General features: G+C 43.2%; 1 protein-coding gene across 2 annotated transcripts in view; it reads right to left on the reverse strand.

The window, feature by feature from the left end:
* LOC137277368 (protein madd-4-like) overlaps positions 1-21,835 on the reverse strand; it is a 117,542-nt gene that overhangs the window by 27,391 nt on the left and 68,316 nt on the right. For both annotated transcript variants that reach the window (XM_067809068.1, XM_067809069.1), the window contains exons 2-7: positions 11,518-11,691; positions 9,882-10,115; positions 9,221-9,368; positions 1,341-1,470; positions 642-843; positions 207-345 (exon numbers count right to left, since the gene is read on the reverse strand). In XM_067809068.1, the coding sequence (XP_067665169.1) occupies positions 207-345; positions 642-843; positions 1,341-1,470; positions 9,221-9,368; positions 9,882-10,115; positions 11,518-11,691 (1,027 nt within the window). The remainder of the gene's footprint in view (positions 1-206; positions 346-641; positions 844-1,340; positions 1,471-9,220; positions 9,369-9,881; positions 10,116-11,517; positions 11,692-21,835) is intronic.

A 21,835-nucleotide genomic window follows, 5' to 3' on the forward strand; every position in this document is an offset into this window, starting at 1 on the left:
CAGATCGATGTTAATGTTGTTGATCACTGGATTGTCTGTACCAGACTGTACCATTATTTACAGACCGCCGCCATATAGCTGGAATATTGCTGAGTGCGGCGTAAAACTCAACTCACTCACTCACTTTCCCCAAACTCAGATCACCCCAAACTATGGTCTCAACGTGACCCACACCCCCACCCCCACCACCGACCCTCATATCTTACCACTTGAATCGAAGCATGGGAAGTTGGTTGTGCAGTTCTTCCTTGTGAGTGGTCTGTTGGAATGGTTACAGAAGGTGTCCCCCTCATGACGACAGACCACCTCTCTGTACTGGTAGCCCCACCCACACGTCACACTGCACTGTAAACGGTACCAGGTGATACGTTAGGCTCCAAAGACGTTTTGAATGAATAGTAACCGCATGCATAGCCGATATCGAGTTGAATAATTCAGGGCAAGTCAGCAAGTCATGTAACAATACAGAACAGTACACCTAAAACCAAAGCTGTGGTGACGCTAGTGGTAGGTCTCTAAAGACTATATTGCCATGTACAGTCAGGTACGTCGCGGTGTTAGTCTGCGAGAGATTCTACATAATATATATTTGTTAAGTTGCTGGAGTATACACGCATAGTCAGTTGCGGGGTGCTACCTACCGGAGACCACTCACCCGCATACCACTTGGGGCAGATGAAGGTATTGCAAGGCTTCGACGTAGACGGCTTTGAGCCAGCACAGAAGCGGTCCTCCACGCGCTCCAGCTGCCCATTGGTCATCCTGTCCATGCACCGGACATCGCGAAACTCAAACCCTCCTCCGCACGTGTGACTGCACGTGCTCCAGGGGGGAATCTTCCATCTAGAAATGAGGGAAAATACAACTTTGGGTTACACGATATTGGAGCACAACGGTCTTAAGCCCACTTGAGGAATAGTTACTCAGTATTGCAAGATAATATATGATAAATTTCAGAATTGGGAATAAGTTCAAAAACAAATTTGTTTTCATTCATAACGTCTTTAATGGGCAAGAAGAAGTTACCTTTATGGCAATAAGTAAGGATACCGTGTATGGATGAAAATCTTGTTTGTTACAGTTAAGGGAACGTGGCATGTAGGGTTTAACACACTTTTGATAAGAGTGTTAAAAGTTACACCAACACTCCCACTCGCCTGATGACGGAGCTACAACTGACACGAAAACATGGTTCCTTACTAAAGTACAAACACACTATTTCCACGCACTTCAATATTCCTCAAATCTATTGGTTTCTTCGTGTCATTTCGGAAAATGTTACACACAATCACATAAAGGACGGACAAATCGTTTTGCTACAATATCACGCGCTGACTTACGATGGGGGACATTTTCTGGTAAAGCATTTCTTCATCCTTCCAGATGGCTTGCCTCTGTGGTGGCACTTGTAATCCTTGACGTTCTTGTGTGTGAGTCGATCTCGACACTTGAACACAGAACTCACGATACCTGCAACAGATAACCCAGGCGTGATTACACGAACAAGTGACTGATGTAATGAACCGGCATCCACAGAGTCGGTTTGAACAGGCATGACATAAGTCTCCGAGCCACGTAACAAGGGAACACATTGTGCAAAGCGTTGAGGTTATCGCATCTCTCATACCCTAACATAGATATATGACTATCGTAGGGCTAAGGATATCGTATCTCTCACCTTAACGTAGAGTTACGACAGTCGTAGGGCTAAGGTGATCGTATTTCTCATACCTTAACATGACATACGACAGCCATAAGGTGTAGGTGATCGTATCCCTCACACCTTAACATAGACATATGAAAGTCTTAAGGCATAGGTGATCGTATCCCTCACACCTTAACACAGACATATGAAAGTCTTAAGGCATAGGTGATTGTATCCCTCACACCTTAACATAGACATATGAAAGTCTTCAGGCATAGGTGATCGTATCCCTCACACCTTAACACAGACATATGAAAGTCTTAAGGCATAGGTGATCGTATCCCTCACACCTTAACATAGAAATATGACATCCTTCAGGCATAGGTGATTGTATCCCTCACACCTTAACATAGATATATGACAGTCTTTAGGCATAGGTGATTGTACCCTCCAAACCTTAACATAGATATATGAAAGTCTTCAGGCATAGGTGATCGTACCCTCCAAACCTTAACATAGATATATGACAGTCATAAGGCATAGGTGATCGTATCCCTCACACCTTAACATAGACATATGAAAGTCTTAAGGCATAGGTGATGGTATTCCTCACACCTCAACACAGACACATGACAGTCTTCAGGCATAGGTGATCGTACCCTCCAAACCTTAACATAGATATATGAAAGTCTTAAGGCATAGGTGATCGTACCCTCCAAACCTTAACATAGATATATGAAAGTCTTAAGGCATAGGTGATCGCACTCTCCAAACCTTAGCATAGATATATGAAAGTCTTAAGGCATAGGTGATCGTACCCTCCAAACCTTAACATAGATATATGAAAGTCTTAAGGCATAGGTGATCGTATCCCTCACACCTTAACACAGATACATGACAGGCTTTAGGCATAGGTGATTGTATCCCTCACACCTTAACATAGATATATGACAGTCTTTAGGCATAGGTGATTGTATCCCTCACACCTTAACATAGATATATGACAGTCTTTAGGCATAGGTGATTGTATCCCTCACACCTTAACACAGACATATGAAAGTCTTAAGGCATAGGTGATCGTACCCTCCAAACCTTAACACAGACATATGAAAGTCTTAAGGCATAGGTGATCGTACCCTCCAAACCTTAACACATACATATGCCAGTCGTAAGGCATAGGTGATTGTATTCCTCACACCTTAACACAGACACATGACAGTCTTTAGGCATAGGTGATCGTATCCCTCACACCTTAACATAGATATATGACAGTCTTTAGGCATAGGTGATCGTATCCCTCACTCCTTAACACAGACATATGAAAGTCTTAAGGCATAGGTGATCGTATCCCTCACACCTCAACACAGACATATGAAAGTCTTAAGGCATAGGTGATTGTACCCTCCAAACCTTAACACAGACATATGAAAGTCTTAAGGCATAGGTAATCGTACCCTCCAAACCTGAACACATACATATGCCAGTCGTAAGGCATAGGTGATTGTATTCCTCACACCTTAACACAGACACATGACAGTCTTTAGGCATAGGTGATCGTATCCCTCACACCTTATCACAGACACATGACAGTCTTAAGGCATAGGTGATTGTATCCCTCACTCCTTAACACAGACATATGAAAGTCTTAAGGCATAGGTGATCGTATCCCTCACACCTTAACACAGACATATGAAAGTCTTAAGGCATAGGTGATCGTATCCCTCACTCCTTAACACAGACATATGAAAGTATTAAGGCATAGGTGATTGTATCCCTCACACCTTAACACAGACACATGACAGTCTTTAGGCATAGGTGATTGTATTCCTCACACCTCAACACAGACACATGACAGTCTTAAGGCATAGGTGATCGTATCCCTCACACCTTAACATAGATATATGACAGTCTTTAGGCATAGGCGATCGTATCCCTCACACCTTATCACAGACACATGACAGTCTTAAGGCATAGGTGATCGTATCCCTCACTCCTTAACACAGACATATGAAAGTCTTAAGGCATAGGTGATCGTATCCCTCACACCTTAACACAGACATATGAAAGTCTTAAGGCATAGGTGATCGTATCCCTCACTCCTTAACACAGACATATGAAAGTCTTAAGGCATAGGTGATTGTATCCCTCACACCTTAACACAGACACATGACAGTCTTTAGGCATAGGTGATTGTATTCCTCACACCTTAACACAGACATATGACAGTCTTAAGGCATAGGTGATTGTATTCCTCACACCTCAACACAGACACATGACAGTCTTTAGGCATAGGTGATTGTATTCCTCACACCTCAACACAGACACATGACTTTCTTCAGGCATAGGTGATTGTATCCCTCACTCCTTAACACAGACATATGCCAGTCGTAAGGCATAGGTGATCGTACCCTCCAAACCTTAACATAGATATATGAAAGTCTTTAGGCATAGGTGATTGTATTCCTCACACCTTAACATAGATATATGAAAGTCTTAAGGCATAGGTGATCGTATCCCTCACACCTTAACACAGACATATGACAGTCTTTAGGCATAGGTGATCGTACCCTCCAAACCTTAACATAGATATATGAAAGTCTTAAGGCATAGGTGATTGTATTCCTCACACCTTAACATAGATATATGACAGTCTTTAGGCATAGGTGATCGTATCCCTCACACCTTAACACAGACACATGACAGGCTTTAGGCATAGGTGATTGTGTTCCTCACACCTTAACATAGATATATGCCAGTCGTAAGGCATAGGTGATTGTATTGCTCACACCTTAACATAGACACATGACAGTTTTAAGGCATAGGTGATCGTATCCCTCACACCTTAACATAGACACACGACAGTCTTAAGGCATAGGTGATCGTATCCCTCACACCTTAACATAGACACATGACAGTCTTTAGGCATAGGTGATCGTATCCCTCACTCCTTAACATAGACACACGACAGTCGTAGGGCTAAGGTTGATTTCTACAACTACATTCCGTTCCATTATGTCTCCTCTTAGGTCAAGTAACGACTGCTCAGACCAGTTCTAAAATGAGTGGGTGAGTGAGTTTAGGTTTTTGCCACTTTAAGCAATATTCCATCAATATCATGGCGGTGGGCACCAGGAATGGGCTTTATACATTGAACTCATTAGGGAAATCGAAGGTTAGGGTTGAGGAGCGAGCGCTTTAACCACTAGGCTACCCCACCACCCCTTTTCTTAAATGAATTCCCAAGGGTATGACACATTATAAAGAATGTACAATCTATTCATCTACCACCAAACGATCGTAGTTCTAAAAAGGTTTGCGTGTCATTCTTCAACATAAACGTACGCCTGTCGTATCTGAGGATGACTTTGTGGAACGAACCCAGGTGTCTCGCTGGTCGTTTGAAGCTCTAACCCAGTTCCTGCAGGACATGTAAACATTCCAGTGTGTACCGTAGATGAGTAATTCCACACACAGGAGATCAAGGCAGATGCGCAGGAGGAGTGTGCAGAATGTCGCCCATGTTTATTAATCACGCAAAGTCGTGCTGTGTGATGCCGTATGACGGGAAGGGACAGAACGCCCATAGGTGTACATTTGAGGGGTTTGTTGACAGCCTGACATAGATAGAGATGAACGGGTGAAACAGGTCTCTGGACAAAACATTAATTTCGTGGGATTTCTTACGGTGGGAAGACTACTGAATTTTGCTAAGGACTGGAACCAGCTATATAAACCTTATTTATTACACACAATAACCACCTCCTATGGAGTATTATGTGCCCGAAAAAATAAATGAAATACTGGCAATTCAGAGGTTTCAGTAGGTTATTCTACTTTACACTCGATGTTAATAGAAGTTAAAAATTAGATAAATGATGAAAGATATCAGTCATCAGATATTACAACTGTTCGCAACAATGGAGCAAATTTTATAGAATAATCAACTTTCAACCCTTATATCTACAATTTACTATTGATATTCGTAAGGATGCACATATTCTAAACAAACTAGAATGCTTGCTGTGCATGCTGTATTCTTATCCCGTTCTGTATTCCAGTGAAAAAAAATTAGAAAAGTTCTATCTATGACGATATGAGGAGTACATGACACTCGAGAGAAATTCAAGACGATTCTATTGTTTTTAATGTAACAATTATTTATCTTTTATGACATTAACTACACTATAATGAAAGCGTCGCGAAACCCTTAACATATCGTCAGTAGCCTACATCCGCCACAGCTGTTATGGACGAAGGGGATTCTGAGACAACGATATAAACATCATTGGTAAATCAGAGCAGCCCAAGTAAAAGCTACGGAGGCTGATGGTGTGGATTACAGTTTAAGTCACCACTGGTAGCAATTAACCTGCAACACCTCCGTCAAATATATCTTCCACGCTGAAAACAGACACGGCACGTCCAGGTTGAAAGTAAACAGGCATTGATTAGTTGTGCAGATAATCTCACCACAAACCATGGACCTTCAGATCAATTCAACAGACCATTGGCTGTGGAACATATGAAACTTTCATTGATAATTTCTTCCGACAGACACATTGCAAGAGCTTTAATGAAACGGTCGACCCTCTAATGATGTCTGAACCGTAACAAAACGATTGATCTTGTGTGGAATTGAAGCAGCAGAGCTGCCGCTGACTTTGATTTATCAGACGTGCATTCTTATTTAACAGTGTTTATACCTTTACAGCCCACCCAATAATAATATACAAATAACAACAAAATAATGGATTACGTATCCTTGGCCAAGACGTCGAAGCTCTCTTAGCGGTAAGATAGTCGTAAGTCTATGTTAGTGTATGGCACTTACGGCTATCTTAGCGCTAAGAGAGCTTCGGAAGTCCAGGCCCTGGCTATAGAAGCAGCTGTCTCCACACAGAGGTGTGGGGTATGGGTTTGGAGGTGTTGAGGTGTGGGGTATGGGTTTGGAGGTGTTGAGGTGTGGGGTATGGGTTTGGAGGTGTTGAGGTGTGGGGTATGGGTTTGGAGGTGTTGAGGTGTTGGGGTGTTGGGGTGTTGGGGTGTTGGGGTGTTGGGGTTGGGTGTGAATGCTGTATGGGATTCAATATGCGACCTCTATAAGTTCCCAAAACCAAAATTTTAATACTTCATTATATGTGGAGACAGCTGTTTCTATAGCCATAGCGTTAACAAGCTGGAGATAAAGGCTAATTAACCAGGTAAAATTCCAACCAGGTATCTATGTTTGTACAACTTTTGAACTCGGGTTTCCAGCTGATTTGTTTACACTTAAACATCACCAGGAACATTTTACTAAATTAGCGTGTTGACTCAAACACGAATAGTGTCCTCTCAGTACATGACAAGACGGAGAGATACAGACTTCGCGTATACCTGTCCGGACGGGGGACTGGAGGGCGAACCCCACTATTTACATATGTGCTGGAGAACACCGCTGGTATGCACTACGTGCAATTAAGGTCAAAGGTCGTGTGAACGCCTTCACAAAAGCACACATTCATCATCCGGGTACAAAGTTTCTGACACGGCTGTCGACAGTGTTAACACCCTATGTTGCTACAGGTGAACATATTCCTCTGTACTACAGTCATGTATATTAGATGACAAGGTTTATAGTACCCTCCATGTAACTACATAATGATTGTAAAGCACAGATGTCGTGCCGTCAAGTACCCAGGTATCACACGGGGTCTCAGTACTTCAGGCAGAAGCAAATATTGTTAACAACGAAGCATTCAGCCTCTAAATCCTTAAACCTCGTAAACTGTGGCTGTGATTCTGAATTAATGGGCTGTAAACATGCATCATAAACTCGTGGTTTGGTCAAGTTCATACATTAAACATCTCTGCATGAGCGTCTGACCCCATGTTCCTATCATGATATGTATATATGTATATACTATACATATCAGGCTTTCTTTACTCTTAGACACTGATCTCCAAACTTCCTCCTTCACATATACTAAAGAGCAATTTGTTTTACATGTCGTGTAACATATTGGATTAACTTTGTCAGAGTCGGATTTTTAAGGTAACGATAAATGAATGTTCTAAACATTCCTTGAAACAGCGGGTTACGTTGGCAATTTCGAATAACATACACGATTGCTTCATTTGACGGAAAACAAGCATTGTCACTTAAGTGACATAATCCCCCGCTGTAAATCAAATCAAACTTTAAAAAGTTTAAGGTGAAGTTGAATGTCAACAAGAACATGTAAAACACCTGTCTTAATAGTTTGCTCTTTAGTTCAAACACATAAATACTTTCAAGACTGATTTTGACCTTGACATGAATGTCACAATGCATGAAATATTAAAAAAAAGTACTACAGACACTGCTAAATGACAAACACTCCAGAGAAGTCTTGAAAATCTATGAAGAAAATCCAGTTTGTTCTGGAGATATCTTGCTGAAATTCAGGCTAAATTGGCTGAAAGTGTCCCCATGACCTTCAAAATTACGTATGGGCACACGAAATTGACTGGCCCTGCGCCTTCCTTAGATACAACTTGATGTCAAATATGAAGAAAATCCAGTGAACGGTTCTTGAGATATCTCGCTGACAAGGGTAAAACATTAAAGTCCCCTTGTGAAAAAATGAAATAAAGGTCAAGGTCACCAAATCTGACTGGAACCTTTCTTATTCTGTGATGAACCTGGATAATAAATATGAAAAGAATCTAGTCAACGGTTCATAAGATATTCCAATTCGTACGTACGGACATAGCCTAATACTATATCCCCATCTTCGCGCTGACGCGCGGCGGTGTTAGGGGTGAGGGATGGTGGTGGTGATTATGATAGTAGTTTCTAAATTATCGGAATAATTATATACTACAACCCTGCTTTATGTCACTAACCAACCCTTACCAACATCCCGCGCATGGGGACGTCAGGGATAGGACTGACAGACCTGGTTAAGTAGAAACTAAAATTCGAATCTGGTCGTCACAATGTATGACGGTGTGCAGGGGCGTAGCTACCACTACGGTAAAAAGGGTTACACATGATAGTAGTTAAAACAGTCGGACAAACCTTCAATCCCATCTAAATTTAAAGGTTTGCAACTGGCGTGGACAAATGATCATGTCTTCTACCAGGTTCCTTCGTTCAGTGTCAGTGTTAAAGCTGGAATATACGTGTCATACTGAAGTATAGGACTTACCACACCATATTAAGGGATGGGATAGGGAGACAGCTTCCACTGGTATTCCTGTCAATCCATGATAATGGCATATGCCGTAATGTAATGAAAGGAGTGTAATATTTGTAAAATAGGACGAAAGAGAAATACACCCCTCACCTCCACCCCCACCCCCAACAACAACACACACACACAGACAAAAGAAAAAATAAATAAAAGAAAATAAGGGTTAATAGAGGACTATAAGTCGAGAAGAGCGTGTTACCTACACCACAGGAGACGGAGCAGTTAAACAGATCCCTAAACCATTGTATCAATCAATCACCCCAACGCCCAACAACAACAACAACAACAACAACAACAACAACAACAACAACAACACACACACATAATAGTGGAATATAAGACGCGAGAAGTGTGTTACCTACACCACAGGAGGCGGAGCAATGAGAGAGACCCGCCTCCACCCAGTGGAACATCCCCTTAGTGTTCAGGCACGCATTACTGCCGCCGCACACGCCGCACAAGTCAAAACGCTGGTTCGAACCAAGTCTGTGGTCACATCCAACTGACTGAAACAGGAAAGGAGGTTTAGTGGTGACCCTGAATTATCAGTTGGTCATAGCATGAAAGGGTCAGTGTTGCCCATTTCACGACACGAACGAACTGACCAGCAGACACTAGGCGTCACTATGCTTTGTATCTCGTGCCATCCACTCTTCATCACAAATAAACAAACCTTCAATATACGTGAGCGAGTGAGTTCTGCTGTCAATAGTACTAACATCACTGAGTACCATTTTCGTGTGGAAAGGAAAGCCAGAAGAGATGGAGAAAACCAACGAGCACAAGTCTGCTAAAAACCAATGAACACAACAGTCACATCATAGGTTCCTGGTTCTTCCAAGGGGCGAAACTCTGCGCCAAGCATTGAGGCACCTTAAACGACTACGGCGTCTGTATGATGAAAATCGATATGGCCGTGGCTATTAAAATCAGTTGTGTAATCAGCTGAATTTCAGTAAATAATAACTGACTTTTCTTATACGTTGACTGTCAGAAAAGATATTTTTCCGCCAACCTACCATGCACGTGCCATTGATGCACATGTCCAGTGCTTTGTCTCTGCATCTTGTTCCGTCTAAGACTTTGGGTGCAAGCAGGGCGAGAGTTCTCGGCCCTGACGCTACACAATAGAGGGCGCATGGGTTCTTCCGGTCTGTGTACGGGTGCCATCGGTAGAACTTGCCTCCGTAGCTCTCGTCGTTATAAGCTGCGCACTGTTGTTCTCGAAAGTCAAGTGAGCCTGGTGCACACGGCTGAAAAAGTCAGATGATTTCAATAAATTGATATTTGATGTTAGTTTTTAAGTTCTTTTGAAGTACTGAAGTATTTCTCCCTACAGTGGGTAAGTGGGTGGACACCATGTACGTATAAACAGGGACTTCCGATTATGTAATAAGTTGTTGATGAATGAATTGTTACCTTTGCGTTCTGTTTCTTTTCTCCACAGAAGATAAGCTAAATATACCACTGACCGAAAACTATGTAACTGCTGAACAATCGTCATTAGCAGAGAACATCGATATAGTGACGTCATTTCCTTCTATATGAGACGTTGATTTGCAGTGAAAGGAAAGTCCCTCAGCATCCTAAGGACATCAACTGAAACAACCGAGCCTGCGACATCCTTTAAAATCCCTGCAAATCTTTTAGGCCGTGATAAACCTTGATTGACATGATCAGCATCTTGTATGTCCTTGTTTTCTGACTCCCGACTATTTGCACGCTCATATCCCTGCCTAGTGATTCCGTGCGTGTGTGTATCAACAGACTCATTTGTTGAACATCTTACCTATCATCTACCATAATTTACCACGCTATTAGCATACTGAATGCAGCTTTTACCGCCTTTATAACTGAACCGAGAGATTGAGTCTAGATTGTAGAGATGGGCAAATTGTCTCGTTCATGGGATGAGGTCAGTGGGTACTGACGGACAGCATGACCAGCTGATAACCAGGATAAGAGTGGAGGGATTACTGATCATCGTCATCGCGGCGCCAGCACAGCGGAGAAAATACACCTTATACAACATGTTCGTTTGTTAGGTAAATGGTACATGAAATGAGAGGAACTGATTAGTTATTAATGATGCTGAATACTAAGGATGTCATAGTCTGGAACGGAGGCTCTATCAGTGTGCCAACTGTCGTTCACACTTTCCTCCACTGTCAGCCGAATGTGATCACGTGGTGATGCACGTCTGTAACAGCAGCAGGAGCAACAAGTAACAAGTCTTGACTAGGACCACAAGGGACCGTTCATAACTTATGGCTGGTGGAGATGGTGATGAGTTTAAGAGGGAGGGGTCGCCTAGGGGAATATACGTTGACAAAACATAAAACTGTTTCAGCATGAATATCGCACGCAGTGTCCACCCACACGCATGTCTGTTTGTATAATCTCATTGACAAGTTTCACCTTTTATTATTATAAAAGTATTATGATGTGTCGTGACCAGGATCGAGCCACGGACCTTCCATTTTCAAGATATTCCATGCACTGTGCTTTGTGCTCATTTGTTAACATTTATCTGGCGACCAAGTTAATTACGTCGGAAATTAACAAATGCAGTGTTTGACTTTGTAATGAGTCACAGATCAGATGAGCGGAATAGACAGAACTATCGTCATAACTCACATTACAAATCAGACTTACTTCGTTGTTGCAAGTTGCGTATCGGATGCTTTTCCCAGTACAATCATATTGGATGGACCGATAACTCCTCATGCACTTTCTCATCTGATAGGTGGCACCTCCATCGCACGTGCGCGAGCACGCACTCCATGTTGACCACTTGCTCCAGTGATCTCCGCTCGCCACAGACACCATCTGAAGGAAATAATCTGTACGTATTATGCTTATCGTATTAAGACGGTATTTGTGACTCAGTGTGGAAAGTTGCTTTAACTTTCTCCCTGCGGCCACGAATGTCCACCGCGCTGTACCAGAAAGCTTCAAACAGTGAGTGAGTGAGGTTGATTAAACACCACTTTGAACAGTATCTTAGACTGGTCACAGCTGGAAGTGAGACATCTCTCAGATAGATACCTTGGTGTCCTTAGATATATACGGTGCTGACATGTCTAGCAAAGTAGGTCCCGGCAAACACTAGAAGACGTGCAACTTGTTCGTGGCTAAAGGACTTAATTCTGCACAGTACACCTGACAGAGACCTGTGAAGCTTGGAACAAGTGATACCTTGATACCGTCATTGACGATTTCCCATTAACGATTTCCTGTGTACAAGTTGATAAAACTACTGAGTGTCTTCAGTGCACATACACGCTCAGAGGCGCTCAAGAAGGACTGGTTGAGGTCTTGGCCCACGACATGTGAACCTGGACAATGTGATTGCTTAAGACATTAATGTCCATTAACTAATGAGGCTGTTGGCCTTGCTGAGTCTGGGTCAGAAGCACGATCATTATAAATGAACATACCATCGAGATCAGAGAATGAAATCCATATATTTTAGTAACCGAGATCATGGTATTCAGAATGAGTACATCTGACGCTTAAACTCACATGCATGTAATCAAATGTGTGAGTGAGTGAGTTTAGTTTCCAGCTTATATGGTGGCGGTCTGTAAATAATCGAGTCTGCACCAGACAATCCGGTGATCAACAGAATCAGCATCGATTTGCGCGATTGGGAACCGATGACATGTGTCAACCAAGTCAGTGATCCTGACCACACGATCCAGTTAGTCGCCTCTTATAAGAATAGTAGCCGTTTATGGCAAGATGGGTTGCTGAATGCCTATTCTACCCCGGACCTTCACGGGCCGCAGTCAAATGAATTATAGTTTTGCACAGCTTTTAATGTTATGCCAGCAATATTACAGCGTGAAACACCAGAACATACGTTACACATGCATATCAGGCGTCGAACCACCTTTGATTCGGCGGTAGAACGTTGTAACCCCTAGGCTACCACCTCATGTAAACTGGTATCAACACAAATGCTTAACAGAGACAATTAGTTAAGCAAAAATAATAATCTTAAATAATAATTCATTTTGTAGTCCTGGCTTGCTCCTGCAAATATGAACACATGAATCAAAGCGGCAATAGCGAGACTTGATTTTGCCCGGTACTGTAGTGGGGGTCATCGTCTGCGGCAGATCACGTCTTAACTTTCAATGATTAGGATTTTTCCATTTCGCGTGGGGACCCCCTGGTTGCGGGGGCATCTGGGGTCAGAACGCATACATAACAATAAGTGATTGTAAGAACTATGAAGATAAATCTATGTGAGCCTTGTCATGTCCTCCTGATCACCTACTGGGGAGACTTGTGACACCCCTCTATTGACGCTGGGTCGTGATAAAACCACTTATCTAGTCCCAAGAATTAAGAGATGATATTTTGACTTGGTAGTGGATTGCCAAACTATCTTTGACATTTAACACTGACATGGTGGGAAATGTAACTAAATTCCAGAACAAACAGTTACTCTAGATTGACGTCTCGGAACTGGCATCAGAGTGAACCCTAGGAAAACATTAACTCCCTGACAGGAAAATAGCACATGCAAAGTTCTATTGCGTATCATATTCTAGAGAGCACACTTATTCCAGTATAAGAAATGTTATGCTCATTTTAGCCCTGTAAAGTGCTGTATACGTGCTTCTCTCAGGGTGTTCTTTGGCCTACGCCCGATCTCATTCGGAGTCAGAGTGTAAAACAATATACGCAACTTTGGAGTCAAATTTAGTCAAAATTATGCTGCGATTGTGCACGATATGGACAGGTTTTACAACACCCCCTACTCCCTCAGTATAGTACGATCCAACACACCCTCTAATCCCTTAGTATAGTACGATCCAACACCACCCTCTAATCCCTCAGTATAGTCCGACCTACGACCCTCTTATCCAGCAGTACTGTCCGACCCAACGCGACTCCCTAATCCCTCAGTATAGTCCGACCCAACGCGACCCCCTAATCCCTCAGTATAGTCCGAGCTACGACCCTCTTATCCAGCAGTACTGTCCGACCCAACACGCCTCCCTAATCCCACAGTAGTCCGGCCCAGAACAACCCCAATCCTTCAGTGAAGTCCTATCCAACAGGACCCCTAATCCTACAATATTGTCCGACCCAGCACGACCCCTAGTCCCAAAGTATAGTGCGACCCACGACCCCTTAATCCCCCAGTAGAGTCTCCCAACACGACCCCCAATCCTACAGTATAGTGCGACCCAACCCGATCCCTTAATCCCACGGTATAGTCCGACCCAAGATGATCCCCTAATCCCACTGTATAGTCTGAACCATCACGACCCCATAATCCCTACATACCTGTAATCGGCTTCTGAAGCTACAGTCATACGTTATGTATCTCCAAGACAAACGAGATGATTTGCACCATTGGCAGCTCACTAGAAGTCGGACATTCCACCACATGGGAAATCTCGTTAGTTATGGCACCCATAAAGAGCATTCTGATTTTAAGATGGTGAGTTTACACAGGTAAGGAAACATTTACTTATCCCTCTAGCGTCCACCTGTAACGACCCTTGACCCATGTAAGTAGAGATTCCTAACATGCCTTCCCTTCAACACACTGAGACGAGTAATCAACGATATGCAGAACACGGCTTGGGCTGGTTCCACTTGTCACGGAGGAACTCGCTCATCCTGATCACGGCTAAGTATACTACATTCAGAACAAGTAGCATCAGGAGTGGTTACAAAAGTGTCGGCCTTGTGTCCGAGAGCTGGTGCTTCACATAGCACTGGAAACTGACAAAGAGGGAATCTGGTGGATATAGACAAGTATCACATACCATGGAGGCTGTCAAAGAGGGGATCGGGAGGATATAGACAAGTATCACATACCATGAAGGCTGTCAAAGATGGGATCGGGAGGATATAGACGAGTATTACATACCATGAAGGCTGTCAAAGAGGAGATCTGGAGGATAGAGACAAGTATCACATACCATGAAGGCTGTCAAAGATGGGATCGGGAGGATATAGACGAGTATTACATACCATGAAGGCTGTCAAAGAGGAGATCTGGAGGATAGAGACAAGTATCACATACCATGAAGGCTGTCAAAGAGGAGACCGGGAGGATATAGACAAGTATCACATACCAAGAAGGCTGTCAAAGAGGGGACCGGGAGGATACGAACGAGTATCACATATCATGAAGGCTGTCAAAGAGGGGATCGGGAGGATATAGACAGAGGAGACAAGTATCACATACCATGAAGAATGACAAAGAGGGGATCGGAAGTATGTAGACGAGTACCACATACCATGAAGGCTGTCACAGAGGGGTTCCGGAGGACATAACAAGTATCACATTCCACGAAAACTGACAAAGAAGTGATCGGATGGATATAGACAAATATCACATACCAAGAAAGCTAATAGAGGGAATCGGATATTATATATTAGTGTTATAAGGTTGCATCAAACTATCGATGGATTGCAGTTGTTGAGTGTCCGATAGTGATTAATCTATGGTAGAAACGGAAAACTATCCACGCTTCGATACTGAATCTGACTATCGATACTTCAGTAATTCACATCCGTTGATGATAATTGCGCAGTACAAAATACAGATACTTCGATCCACAGTTCTCTGCCCTTGTTACGTCTTAAACAAACACTTGGAGTTTGAAAATGTGAATAACAAGAGGTTTATGTTTGAACTGTTTACTTGATCTGGGTTTCCAATTTCTTGTCAGTTATTAAAAGAGACCGAAACTACTTCAACATGTTATATTTCCATGGAAGTGTAACCAGTTCAAATAAAAATGGTGTTATTTTCATATAAACTATACATTCATTTCGAAAATGAATTCAAATTAGACAATATAAGGAGAAAAAATCTTTCAGTTAAAAAACAAATCTATTGCAAGAGCATTTTGCAACAGACTATCGCTATCTCAATAGTTGTTTCCCCCTCAGTTGTCTCCCTACTAGATATAGTGCCACCACTGAAGCAAAATGGTAACAATGTAGATGCAGGCGATCGGGTGTATACGGTGTGTACGTTTGACATGTGTGTCTTTTTCTGTTTGTGTTTGTGAATAAATTGTGTTTCTTACTTAGCAACCACACGGAAGTTTTACAGCCCACATGCTAACTTTCGGCTTCGAAAGCTGAACTTTCAAACATACCCAATAAACATAAGTGGAATATACTGACAAGGATCGGTACGACAGACTGAATGAGCACGACAAAACAACGTCCTCTGATACCTCTAGTTAGTTAGGATGGAATACCGTCCCTGTTCCACATAACAATTCACACGGTTTTAGTTTTCCTTTCTCTGCGACGTAAGACGTAAAGAAACTTTTTTTCAATTTCACCTCTATTTGGATGTTTCGTAAATCTATGTTCTGGATGTCAGCGTAAGCGCATTTTCTATTTCTCACGTTCGTGAAAAGTTTAACCAAAAGGCGTCAACCTCTAGAAATGTTTGAATGATTTGTGTTACTGAAAAGTACAACGGGTTTCATTTATAGCATGTTTGCTGCGTGTGAGAAACTGGCGAGGACTGAAAGGCAACAGGTTCTAGGGATGGGGTCATTTTAGTACTTCGCTCCAACTCCGATTGATGTCAGGTGGTGTTAATATGGACATAATTAGATAACCACCCTCACATAAACAACAATATTATCAAACACTCAAGTAATCAGAAGTAGTGCCAAATTTGTGCAATAAATGAAGCCCGTGTATCCGAACTGTCTTCTAATACCACGTGATGTGTGAGTGGAGGGGATGGGATGGGGGTAATTGGGGCTGGTGTGTACTCGGTGGTAGTTCAAACTTTAAGTGAACGTACTGTCGGTGAGACACATATGCGATGTGCACCCCTGATAGGATATTTGCAAAGACACACTTGCCTGGCACCGCACGGAGGCAACATTTCCTTGTGTTTGCCTGAACTAGGGCAGGAATCTGTATACCTCACCCGGGGTCACCTCCCCGGGGACACTCACACATGGACATACCCTATCCACATTCCGACAGACATAGACTGGTTCCCTGGGGTGAGATATCTCAGGCATTGCTGTGGGGTGGGGGTGAGTGCTGGTGGGTACGATTTAAGATCAACTGTGGGACAGTATGCAAATCTGGTCATGATGGTGAGACTGAAGAGGTTCCTGTGGTGAGAACCACAAACCATCACTGGTAAACTGATTAGAATTGGTTTTCCTTAACCCATCCTTGTCGTCAGAGGCAACAAGCTTGACTGGGTGGTCTGACTCGCTGGAGGTCAGGTAAACTGAGGTGTACGGAACGGTGGGCTACCAGCATGGAGAGGTCAACTGGGGTCTGCTGAGGGGTGGATTACTATGGTAGAGAAGTCAACTGGGGTCTGCCGAGGGGCGGGCTACTATGGTAGAGAGGTCACCTGGGGTCTTCCGAGGGGTGGGCTACTATGGTAGAGAGGCCAACTAGGGTCTGCTGAGGAGTGGGTTACTATGGTCAAGAGGTCACTTGGGGTCTGCCGAGGGGTGGACTAATAATGTGGCAAGGTCACCTGGGGTCAGCTGAGGGATGAGTTACTGTCGTGCCGATGTCAACTAGCGTCTGCTGAAGGGTGGGCTACTATGGTAGACAGGTCACCTTGGGTCTGCTGAGGGGCGGGCTACTATGGTAGAGAGGTCACCTGGGGTCTGCCGAGGGGCGGGCTACTATGGCTACACATTGGTTTTAAACAATGCTTACGAAACGCATGTTGGGAATGAACTGGGGCCAGGCGTTTGGATGGGGGTCCGTATCTCCAAGGGCAAGCGAAACACAATACATTCCCACGAGTAAAAACATGTAAAAGAGCCCGCGATATAGCTCGACAGCGAATGAACACAATCGCCAATACCATTCCTGAAACAACGATGTTCATTTGAAATTAACATTTAAAATGCGGTCGACATTCTTTCCCAAAGGAAAATAAACTTTGTGGAGAAAGGAAAAGAAACAATACCGCAAAACAAAAATCTAGTTCCATGTTTATGGGGCTGGCATTTGTGATCAACCTGATGTACATCTCAGAAATGACCGGCCTCGGAGTAATCCCTTATGTGACAACTCCAAACTTGTCATGTGGGTTGAGTTTACAGTAAATATACCACAGTCGTCACTATTGTTGTTGCAGGCTTTCAGTGCTGTTAAAGATGTTTACCTTTCTGTTTAGCGTTCGTAAAATGATGGTAGACTAGCGCTGTGATAGAAATGGTTGTACAACTACGAGACGCGGGAAAACGTCTCCAGGTGATGTGACCAGCGGACCATAGACCATTCCAGGCGCAACAATGAAAGAAAGAGTGAGTGAGTGAGTGAGTTTAGTTTTACTCAGCAATATTCCAGCTATATGGCGGCGGTCTGTGAATAATCGAGTCGGGACCAGACAATCCAGTGACCAACAACATGAGCATCGATCTGCGCAAATGGGAACCGATGACATGTGTCAACCAAGTCAGCGAGCCCGACTACCCGATCCCGTTAGTCGCCTCTTACGACAAGCACCTTTTATGGCAAGCATGGGTTGCTGAAGGCCTATTCTACCCCGGGACCTTCACGGGCATGAAAGAAAGACACTATTTATACTTGTTTCATACTATTTATGTAGCGGTTATAAACTCTATTCAAGGAGAATGTCTGCTGTAGCGCATATCACCCAGTTTGTGGGTTCCAACAGTAATACAGTAATTTGGGAAGGGCGAGTCATCACTTTGTCTTTACAACCAGTTTGTCAGCATTACACTATAACATTAGAATTGTTAGGCAAGGCTAAACATACAGCATGGAAATATAAGGTTGCACATAGTGTTGTACCTGAAAAGAACGTTTTCCTCACAAAGTACACATTTTCTCTCTCTCTCTCTCTCTCTCTCTCTCTCACACACACGCACGCACGCACGCACGCACGTACGCAAGCACGCATGTCGGTTCAGTGGTTCCAATAAAATCTCCGCTTCAACCCATACAAGCTTCGTTTCTACCCCATACCGCCTCCGTCTCCCTCCCCTACACTCCCAGTCTCTACCCCACATAGTCTTCGTCTCTACCCCATGCAGTCTCCGCATCTATCCCATACAGTCTCCGCATCTACCCCATACAAGTTTTGTTCGTCTCTACCCCTTGCAGTCTCCGCATCTACCCCATACAGACGTCGTCTCTATCCCATGTAGCCCCTGCATCTTTCCTATACAGGATTCATTTCTACTCCATGCTGGCTTCGTCTCTACCCGATACAGGATTCGTCTCTACCCCATGGAGTCTCCGCATCTACCCCATACCGTCTTCGTGGTGTGGAAGCGTGTCCATCCCCAGCCATCTGACGCTCACTGTCACCCGACATCCTAAGTGTCTCTACTACCTCACGAGGCAAAGACGCTCCCAGCAGGTGTTAATCTTTCTTAAGTACAAACAGCACGTGCCGCGTCGACATAAATAAACATTAACCCACATTCAGCCATTCGATCATGCGAAATAGATTACAGTTTTATCTACCCCAGACTTTGTCGCAACTACTAAACTATTGACTGACGTTCGGAACTAACCGCATATAGACGATTAACCATTTCACATAATCTCTAGAGACATTGTTCATTTCAAGTTGGATTAAAAGAACTGCTCATGATAACACTCCACAATATGTCAGTAATGACATGGCGACATTTCGTCGTCAAATCCATTCCCAATTTTGTATCATTTTACTGAAAGAGTAGATAAGAAACGTTCTAGCTAAACGGCCATAAATAACATTCGCCGAAGTGCTTTACAGATACGGTTGTCAAAGGCAATGGGCTAGCCCAAACTTTATTTTCGTAAGTTAAATGTCTTGCCGGAACAATGTGACCTGCCAAGCTTGATAACCACCATTTTTTGTTGGTTTTGTCATCTTCCGGCCAGTGGTACAGACACCCAACTGGATTAACGTCTCTGGACAAATAATTTTGATTGTGACACATAAACCCATTTACACTGAAAATGAGCCCAAGGGAGACCGGAGGTTCTGAACCTGGGGAAATCTAGACTGGCTTCATTTAGGACTTGAGCATTGCAGGGTGGGCTAGATTGTATGGGAAAATCATATGGTACAGGGACTGTGAGACAGACTAACAACCAACCGACGTGAACGTTTTTACCCTGGCTCAGTCTTGTGAGACTCCCACCAACAGACGTACATTCACAGTTTCCCAGATGATTTGCGAAATGGGAGTCACGCTTTCTGCAATTGTAACTGCGACGCAGAAACAACACTTCCACAACGCTATTGTGGTGTATATCTGGGATACTGCAGGACAGCTTCAGCTTCGTCAACAGTGTCAGCTCTTCTCGGATATATGACTGGAATCACGTTCGACTTGTAGACGTTCAAAGATGGGGACAAAAGTTGGAAAACCGTCGACTACTATAGATAATGAAGGAGAGTTGTGGAGAGGGGTCTTTCAAAAAGCATGCAGGATAACATATAACATACTTCTGCAATATAGGGAATGTCAGTTTACAAACACCAGTTGGAGAAAGATCAAAATATGGAACATGAATCTGAAAATAAAACACTAGTTGGAGAAACGACAATGTATGGAACACCAATCTGGGAAATACCATTGAAACAAAACACCAGTCTAAGAAACAAAACACCAGTCTAAGAAACAAACATGCTTCGAACCACCGAAGAAACATCAGTCTTAGAACCTGGCTTGGAACGCCGTAGTAACAATAGATAGACGCAAAAAACTCATTTCACATCCATAAGAAACACGTGAGTGTTATTTGTCTCAGCAGTTACTCCTGTATTGAGGTGTTTGTAAACAATCGAATCACAACGGGACAATCACGTGACTATTCGATACGATGACAAAGCGTGTGTTTAGGAATCACTATCAAATAACGCTGATACAGGGTGTTCACGAAACACCAAAGAACCATCAACCGTGAAACAAAGCTATCACCTAGGAAACACCACTTTAGGAAGAAACAAGATGATAGCTGCAATAAACGCATGCAGACGAAATGAACTAGGAGTGGGGCAGATAAGTGCATATTTGAGGTTTGACACAGCATATTTATTATGTCTGATAAAAGAGACTGTCTCAGTGTGCTGTAACAGAGGCCTGTCCGGAGACTCGGAAGGTACGTACTACAAGAGGAAGCACCTGGCACCAGCAGCTCGGATATATACCATGTAGTTATGGGAAGTGGCATAAACACACCTCGAGGTCCGATGCAGAGTGAATGCAACCAACACTAGACAATGACATCACACATTAACATGGTCTTGTTCTATATATATACACACATGACAAAAATACTCTACTTGTACACATAATTAAATGATACACCTTCAAGAGGGAGTGAGGCCCTGGTCATATATCCATGGTCTCCAGACAAACGATATGATCCCAAACATCATCTCAGTCCACACCATTCGTCACAATGCACGTCATCTCGTGACATATCGTAAAGTGACTCGTGCCATTATCCCATCCTCTATATTAACTTGGTTCCGTCTCCATGGAAACCGGTGTTGCCAAGAAACATAAACAACTTGAACCAATCCTCATCTGCTTTCTGAAATGTGACTGAGGGGTTCTAAACTAAACGCGACAGCCATTTATGACCTCATTCCCTGGGACGAAGCAGTTATGGCTGTCATATCACATACACTAAACACAAAATGCACTGACATTAGTTACAATGTTGGAGAGGGATTCTTTGACCTGAGTATTTATAAGTGCATTCTCATTGGCTTCTGCACATGCGATAGATATCTAACGAATGGGGGAAAAGCATTTGGGTCACGAAAAGTTTGAAAGGTGACGCACGGTATTTACCCTATAAAGCTTAGATATTTTCTTAAACATTGCCTAAATAGATTCCAACAGCGCTATACAACTCGTGTACCCTATAAAACTGTTTCCAAAGCTTCAAAAACGTTTTATGGTGGCCACATGCAAAACAGTCTCAAGTTTGACGCAAAATGCTTTAGGATGCA

Source organism: Haliotis asinina, chromosome 3 (assembly GCF_037392515.1).
Source record: "Haliotis asinina isolate JCU_RB_2024 chromosome 3, JCU_Hal_asi_v2, whole genome shotgun sequence".
NCBI classification, from domain to species: Eukaryota; Metazoa; Mollusca; class Gastropoda; order Lepetellida; family Haliotidae; genus Haliotis; species Haliotis asinina.